This window comes from Ustilago hordei, assembly GCF_900519145.1.
Source record: "Ustilago hordei strain Uho2 genome assembly, contig: UHO2_contig_13, whole genome shotgun sequence".
Lineage (NCBI taxonomy): Eukaryota > Fungi > Basidiomycota > Ustilaginomycetes > Ustilaginales > Ustilaginaceae > Ustilago > Ustilago hordei.
In genome coordinates, this window is record NW_024545290.1 from 34074 (window position 1) to 42680 (window position 8607).

General features: G+C 52.4%; 2 protein-coding genes across 2 annotated transcripts; one reads left to right on the forward strand and one right to left on the reverse strand.

Moving 5' to 3' along the window:
- Positions 1-2010: 2010 nt before the first annotated feature.
- UHO2_05284 (uncharacterized protein) lies at positions 2011-2964 on the forward strand (the record flags this gene model as incomplete). The annotated part of the gene is made up of 1 exon (XM_041560100.1): positions 2011-2964. The coding sequence occupies one exon, from the start codon at positions 2011-2013 to the stop codon at positions 2962-2964; it is 954 nt and encodes a 317-aa protein (XP_041416034.1).
- Positions 2965-3302: 338 nt separating this feature from the next.
- UHO2_05285 (uncharacterized protein) lies at positions 3303-7737 on the reverse strand (the record flags this gene model as incomplete). The annotated part of the gene is made up of 2 exons (XM_041560101.1): positions 3303-3961; positions 4044-7737. The coding sequence occupies 2 exons, from the start codon at positions 7735-7737 to the stop codon at positions 3303-3305; spliced, it is 4353 nt and encodes a 1450-aa protein (XP_041416035.1).
- Between the last annotated feature and the right edge of the window lie 870 nt (positions 7738-8607).

Here is an 8607-nt window from a genome sequence, read left to right on the forward strand (position 1 = left end):
GATGGTCTGTGGGCGTTCTTTCGGTCGAATGTAAGGTGGAGACGATGGTGATGGTGATGAGGATCGTCGTTCGTGGCGCAAGGTATGGTGGCAGAAATCGCTGGCGACAAGGGAGGCATCAAGGGCTGGAGACACCTTGCTTTGTGTATCTATCGAGTATCAGCCAAGCACGGCGACAATGGTCGAGTGTTTGTGTCTCGATCAAAGTTTAGCCAGGCACGGCACGAGCGGCCTAAGTCTATCTCTCTCCTTGTCTCAGGAACAGCTAATGCGAGAGTTACAAGACAGGGACCCTTCAGGGCAAAAGACGAGGCAGATCAAGCTTTAGAGGACGCAAATGGCACGGTGAAGCCAAGTGGATACGCACGTTGAGACCTGTCTGAAGCCGTCGTGCCGTGAGCGAAGAGGAACACGTTGACACAATCGCTGTTTCTCGGCACGGATAAGTGTTGACCCACATCTGAGTGTGATAGGAAGTCAGAGGTTCAGCAAGGACGATACGGAACTGGCCTCGTGAGTAGAGGCAAGGGTCAAATCCAGCGGAATGGAAGTTCAGAAGTTCCGAAGGTCAGGTTAACTGCCAGCGTCCGGAAGATGTGAGTGCGCCACAGACGATCAATGAGGTAGCGAGTCCAAACCGAGGTGAGAAGCATGAACTCGAACTAAAAGTAAAGCGTGGGTAACAATCATGGAGGAAGATGGGGGTTGAAGTGGCACCAAGTGAGACACGTTCTTCGCATGATAACAGAAAGCAATATCAAGCAAGGCGAGGAGGCTAAGCAACTTATCAATCAATGGACCACAAGCGAGTTTGCAACCGCAGGCAAGTTCGGCGGTGGCTGAAGCAATGCGTCTGAAAACGAAAGCCGACGACAGTACCGGCGGAAACTTGGAGATGATCGTAGGAGGCACTTGTTACTTCACAATTAGTACTTTACACTTGCCAGTAAGCGTGGCCAGATAGCTTGAGGGTTCGCTGTGGGGGACTGTGTTGCCTCAGTTGCGGACGAACACTTCGCAAAGTGGTCCGGAATTGCGGGGTCCAGGGCAAAGAGGGAAATGCTTGGATGACCACCACAGGCGTGCATGCGTTCGAGACTGCATCCATTTGGTGGCTTCCCCTCTCGGATCCGGGGAAAGGATGGATGTGGGCAAGCGATGCTGCCCAAAGTGACGAATGGTGCTAGGGCAAACTCGGATGCAGAAGTTGCGGAAGCGGGAAGAGAAGAAACGGCTCAGGATCATGTGAGGCCGTTAGAGCCGGCCAACGGTCCTGTTGCGGCCAGACGTGCTCCGCAGAATCAGACTGCTGTTGCTTTCCATCAGTGCAGATCATCGGCGATCATGAAACGGGCGGCAAAACACCTCGTCGTATCGGCATTTCTCACATATCAGCTCCGACTTGCGGGAAAAAGGTATATGTGCACAAGCGACTTCTGCATATTGTAGCCGAGTTCGTCCAGCCTTGCCCAATGCTGTACCCTCTGCTGTAGGCTATGGTATGCACAGGATGCAAGTATGAGACAGGCTTAGCTAAGTTCGGGTTGCGGCAACCAATCAACTCCGACTGTGCCAGCGACACTACGACTTTTCTCTGAGAAGGATGGGAACGTGATCGGCCTTACTGTACAGCAGTCTTCTGTGCATGGAAGCAAGTGGCAATGTAGAGGCAAACCTGGAGCACAGATCGATCAACGATGCGCTTTGGCCCTTTTCTCCCGATCAAGGTGCCGAACAAGGCGCCGTACCGACTGATCCGCCGGTTAAGCTTCCGCTTTCATCTGCGCTGCCTCTCTCTACAACAACTGGCACCTTGCCTCACCGCAAGGCAACAGTAGCAACCATTGCATCAATGCCGCATGTGTCTCTGGTCCATATAAGCTAGAAGCTGGTCAAGCTCCGTCTGATGTTCAGCTCATCCCTTTCGCGTTACCACTTTGTCTTAGTCTCGCTCCATCTCTTCCAGCATCCAGTTGGAGAAATCGAGAAAAGGATCGTAAAGATAGCGATATGAGCTGCGCTGCCAACGCTCCTGTCTCGGAGTGCAACATCAATTACGCTCTCCCCCCCACGGGAAAGGCCGTCGTGGATTGGGTCATTGGCGGCCTCTTTTGCTCCTTCTACACCGCCATTGCATACAACACCTTTCAGGCTTTCCGCCGAAAATCAACACTCCGGCTTCCATGGGTCAGCTTGCTCTTTTTCGCGGGCTTTCGATGCGCCGGCTTCTTGATGCGCGCCTGGGTCGATGATCATCCGGTGCAGCAAGATTCGTCGTTCAAACAAGCAAAGGATTGGGTCACCCTCCTTACCGCTTCCTACTCGATCATTGCAGCCGGCACCACGTTCTTCCTCATTTTCCTCGGTTCAGTGCTTGTCGCTTTTAGAAGGGCATCTAGAGCTGCACAGCTCCTCGGCGATCGCTCCTACGCTTGCACCTTCTCAAAAACCAGACACATCGAATCAGATCTCGGCTCAATCAATCCTCAAGATCTGGATGAGCGAGAGTTTAGCATTCGGCGATGGGAAGATCGAGCCATGATGGCATTCCGCATCTTTGTCGTCGCCGTTGCCGCTCTTAACATTGTTGGCGCTCTCCGTCAGTTCGACTACTACTGGCTCAACTACGATCAAGGTCTTGCTTTGAGAAAAGCTGGTGGCCTGATTCAGATCGTCACTGGTGCCCTGATCCTGCTCGTACTTCTTTTCATCTACTTCAAGTACAATTCCCCCAAGGCGACAAGGCCTGCTTTCCTCCTCTTCTCCCTGAATATCCTCCCGCTCTACTGCATCACACTCGTCTTCAACATCCTCCGTGTCTTCCAGCCTCTAGATGCCGAAATCAACCAGAGCCCGGATTTCACTTACTATCTCCAGGTTCTCCCTGATTGCCTAAACCTCTTCCTCCTCTTGATCTTTAATTACGATCGTCTCTTGGATTACAACGCAATCAACTCTCGATGAAGCTTCAGATTCCTTCCACGAGATTTCGGCCTACACAGACATCTCCTCAGTTCTTCTCCTGCATAAACTCACGAGCCATTAATGACCCTTGTTCATGTTCTTTTCTAGATACCAGCCATGAAATCTGATTCCGCGCATTCACTCTACGTCACGCTGTACTCAAAGACTGACTCCATCTAGTGTCTCTGAGGAGCCATGAGATGCTTTTCATTTCGCTCATTCCTCAGCTTCTTTTCAGGCTCACTTTCGAAAAGCGCGAAACGTCATATTATTGTAGTATTGTACTGTACTGTATGGTACTCCCTAGCGCTGCTGCGATCTATCTGCGGAGCCGAAGCTTAAAGTCGTCTGCTGCGGATTGGCCACAGCACCAAGTGGTACCATAGAAGAAGCCATACATTCCGCACAAACCGTCGAAGCCAGAATGAACCAGGGACTGGGTCCAGGTCGAAATGCTCCAAAGGCTGCGGCCGAGGGAGCGTAATGATCGCCGTGCTGCGGGAAGGGATGTCAGCTAATAGTTCCCGTACTGTAGCGTGCCGCATGTCTGCCATCAATTGGATCATGCATCGCATATCGTCGACAAATGCTGTCGCTTCTGTTGAACTGACGAAGCGATCGTCGAAGGCGGTTCGGAACAGCAGACGATCGTCGGACGGTGTCACCTGGAAGAAGATGCATGAGATCGTTGGCATATGCTCGCGGCCCAGCTTCATCGAGACTTGACCCTCTTGCGATGTCAGGCTCGGAAGATTCTGAAAGACCATATTGGCCTGCAGAGCACCTCTGACCTTGATAGCATCCATTTTCTTGCTCAACCTTGCAAGTGGATAGTGCTCTTTTCCTTTAGGTCGATTGATCGTCTTCGAGCATTCATCCAGAAGCTTGCTTACCCCTTCGTCAAGGTCAACGTCGAATAAGGCTAGAAGCACGTCCAGAGTGGGACCTCGAATGGCTTCCAGATCTTCCAGTCCATCAAAAAATCGGCTCGAAGTGACTATGTTGGCGTAAAGTAGTATATGTAATACTTGTCAGCGAATGGCAATTGGGCAAGTGTTCAAGGTGGACGGCTCACTTACTGTATGACGTGGCAACCTGAAATCGGGAACAACTCTTGGAGCTGATGTCATCCGGTCTACTGCGTCGCCCAAGAGCAAGAACGAAGGCGGCCATAGTAATAGTGAACAGACTCGATCCGAGTGTTCTGGCTAATTCCTTGGTTTTGATGTTGAGATGGGCATCAAATTGACGATTTACGACGGGATAGACTTGCGCTTGCGTTCTGTAGTCGATAGGCCAGCAGGAATGCTCAATCCCCTTGAGCTCCTCTGCCCACCATGAGTCGAGTTCGTCGAGGTTGCGACTTCGGGTGAATGCAATGTATTTCTTGAAGCTCGTTGGAGTTGTGCGATCCGGTGCTCGGCCATTCAAACGGCATAGCAGTGATTGTAGCGTAAGTCGCATTGACCAACCACAGGCTAGCGAATGAGGGAACGCGATAACCAGCTTTTGGGTCCGTTCCTTTGTGGCTTGGATGAGTGCGAGTCGGAAAGGAACTTTGCCAAACTCCTGATGACCTTGCTGTCGATCTTGATCCATGTATGTGTGAAAGTCTCGATCATGCTCCACATCGGCCCTCGGGTAGTAAGTGGTCAGATTCAAAGGGCAGTGACTGGTCTTGTATACGCACATCACTCCTTCGAATCTAGCATTGTAGGCAATGGCAGATCGGAAGTTGGGATATTGTTCCACTGTGGCCATCCAAGCCGCTCGTAGATCGTCTGCCTGAATGGCTGGGCCATTGCATTCCCACACAGCCTGGTTCCATTCAATGCTTTGTGGCCGAGGCGACTTGAATGCAAAGCCCATGCCGGCAGAAGTGCTCTGGTATGGAGTTGAGTAGAACATGTCTTCGATCCAATCTGGATGGATAGAATACCTCCACAGTACCCAGTCTCGGTCCTTCTCGCTAAGGTCTGCTTGTTTGACATCCACCTCCGGCTGGAGAACGCCTTCACAAGAGGAGGTGTCTGTAATGTCGCCGAACGAAACACGAGCAGCAACTTCGTAGATGGAACCCCTGCCTTCGAGTAAGTGTCGAACTTCAATCCTGGCACCCTTCTTACGTAGATCAGTCAGGATTCGGACGGCAGTCAATGAATCACCGCCGAGATCTTGCAGAGACTCGTGAACATTGATCCTCTGTGCATCAAGTTCGAGGGCCTTTCCGAAAGCTTCTGCTACGGCAAGCTGAGCTCGACCCTCCGGCGCTACGCTGACAGCAGTAGTTTCTCCTTGATGTTGATTGTGCTGCTTAGGATGCCTCGATGCATGGATGAGCTGGACTTTATCAGAGAGTATCATTTGATCTACCAGGACCTGGAGAGCTTTACGATCGAGCTTTCCGGAAACGGTGAGTGGGAGTGCAGACGAAGCAAAGATGACGGCGTTCGGAGTTGCAGCGTTGCCTAGCTTTGCCGAGACGCTTGTGATCAGCTTTTGCGCATCTATCTGGACCGGAAGTGCGCTCTCCTGACGTCCGTCCTGGCTGGGTTGTAGAACGGCAACGAGGCGTGAGGAGTTCTTGATGTTCTTTGTGCAGACAAAGGCACGGTCGACCATGTCATCAGCTTGCTCGAGTGTACCTTCGATCTCCTGCGCTTCAAGACGCACACCTCGATATTTAAGCTGACCGTCCATACGTCCAAAGAGCTCGAACCGTCCATCAGCATGAAGTCGAGCCAAGTCACCTGTCCTGTAGAATCGACCATGTATATTCAGCTCAGGTATCGAAGAGGCAAGATCAAGCTGGACAAAGGCAGCCTTTGTCTTGTCTGGCTGATTCAGGTAGCCGCGCGACACCTGGTCTCCAGCCAAACAGAGTTCGCCAACTGCCCCGATGGGAGCGATTTGACCAGTGACATCCAGAATTACACTTCGCACCGTGCCAATCGGACGCCCGAAAGGTGTCCAGCGTAGGTGTGCCTCTGATTTCGTCAATCGGGTCATCAGAGCCAGAATGGTGACCTCTGAGGGTGCGCCGCCGTTAAGCAGCGTTGGGACCAGGTCGAGTAGCCTGTTGCGCTGAGTGATAGGGATAGGCTCTCCTGTGAGAATGAGAGCTTCAAGGCTTGCATGGCTCTCACGGATGAAGTCTGCCACCGTGGGCGTCAAGATCGCATGCGTAATGCGCAAGGACCTGATGGTGGCGTCTACGTCTGTGACTGCCGCAAAACGATCTTGCATCACTAGCGTTGCGCCCGAGGTTAGTGCATAAATGAGATCGCCAACCGAGACGTCCCACACAGGTGCACTGAATTGAAGGAGCCTCGAGCCTTCACTCAACTTCCAGCCGTCTACTTTAGCCGAGGCAAACGCAGCAAGGTTTCGATGGGTGAGGATGACCGCTTTTGGAAGGCCTGTACTGCCCGAGGTGTAGATTGTATATGCTTTGCTATCAGGTGGAATTTTCCAACCTTGGAGGGCGAGAAGCTCCCTCAATGGCTCTTGAGAGCTGTGCAGCTTGCGACTGATGCACAAGAGATGGGGCTTCGCCTCATTTGCCATTGAGCTGAGAAGCTTTTCTGCACGCTGTCGATGCAGTGCATCGACAATCCAGACGGCAGGCTGCGTTTCTTTGAGAATATGAAGGATTCTATCGTCTGTGAGCTGGTCGACCAAAGGTGTTACACATCCTCCAGCCTTGAGTGTGGCGAGAATGGAAACGGGAAGCAGCTCGCTCTTGTCCAGCATCAATGCCACATGGATCTCGCTGTCAACATTGAGTCTTCGCAGCTGACAAGCGAGACGGTCACTCGAAGTGCCAAGCTGCTCGTAGGTGACCTCTAAAGTGTCTTGCGGGACATGAATGGCTACTGCGCGGCTGTGTCTCTGAGAAACACGCGAGATGAGCGTGTGAATCAGAGTTTGGGAAAGAGGCGAAGACTGGCAACTTTCTCGCAGCTGAACACTGCTGCTAAACGTCTTCAGTGCAAGAACCTTCTCGCCTGGCATCGTTGTCGATAGCTGGCTAATAGGCGTTCGCTCGTGAAGCTGCTTAAGTAAGAAAGCAAAGCGCCGGCCAATTTGGTGAGCATCCTTGGCAAGGATTGTATCAGGCGCGTACAGGACGTCGATTCCAAGGCGTCCCTCTGCATTTTGTGCAACATGAACGTGCAAGGAGGTGCTGGCAATGGGCAGACTAGCGGGTTGCAGAGGCGATGTGTTCTCGCCAGCAAAGTCGGTCGACAGTGAAGCCCCCCAAAGCTGCTGGCCGGTCAAGAGTGTCCTCAGAGACTCTAGAGGAATTTGAGCGCTTTTGGAAGGAACTTGGTTGAGTGCGTGGTCGGCCTTGCAGTGGCGAACGTACAGCTCGTCCTGATTCGGTGCTGGAGTACGAGAGAGGGAGGCAAAGCAGACGGTGGAGTCTCCTGTGTAAACGGATAGAAGCTTTGCAAAAGCAATCTCAAGGAGATCAGCGTTGCGCTCCGCTTCTGAAGACCGAAGAAACGTGGCATCGACCTCGAAGTCGACGACGAGGCCCTCTTTCTGGACGGTGCCTTCAAATGGCACCTGTCTGGCAAATCCGGAGAGATCCAAGACAGTTGAACACTCTTTGCTCCATTCTCTCACGGCTCTTTGTATTTCCAAGGGCGAAAGGCAGGCGATACCGGCTGCTTGCGAGGCTTTCTGAGGTTTATTGCCGTTGCGAGGCCTTGCTTCCGACCTTCCGGGATCGGAAATCTCGCTGAGGGCCTGACGAGATACGAGCATGGCTGAAGCTGTCTTGCGGTTTGAGTAAATTTTGTTAAGTGGGAAACCTGTAGACGGCCTAGGAGTAGATATAAGCTTAAGGGATCGCACGAACGTTGCTGTCTTGCTTTGTCCACGGTGAGGATGAAAGAAGAGAAGGGGTGTTGCGACTCCGGAAGACAGGTGCTTTGAGCTGAAAAAGGGTAGCCGTCGTTCAAAGCAGACATGCGTCTCAATAGCATGAAGATAATGCAGGCAGCATGGTCCATGCAGGAAGCGGGAAGCAGGGCTGAATACCACAACTCTTCAAAACACAACCGCCCCGTTGGTTCTGACCAAGGTTTACAGGCTGAAGCGTCTAGCGAGGAAGCCTCAGACGAAGCAAGTGAGCCTTCTTGGTAGCACAACGAGCTAGAATGGGGCATGATATTAGCTGACCGCATCCTAGAACGGGAGCAGATGGAGGCCGGAGGAGAGAACATCGAAGAAAGAAAGAGCGAGCTGTCACTTATCGCGCATAAGAACGAGTCGGTTGCCGCTTCCGAGGTGCGGTTGAACGTCAAGATTCTGAGAGGCCCTCAAGATCATTGGATTCCCCGCCATACGGTCCTGGACCTTTCAGCCGAGTTTGAAGGTTTCTTTCACTGAGCACAGCAAGTTACCTTGGGGTCCTCTCCTTCTCTCCGCCCACTTGCCGTCATGTGTGTGCCTCGCAAGATGCAAGTCTCCTCACAGGGCCATTCATTCTCGACTCGGGTACCATTACATGCCTGTCTGGCCTATCAACCTTTTACTCGAAACACTCCGCACACCGGCCGGTAGCGTCTTCCGATGCTCCGATTCAAGTGCGCTTTGCGCCCTCGCTCCACCATCAACAGGTGCATCTCCACT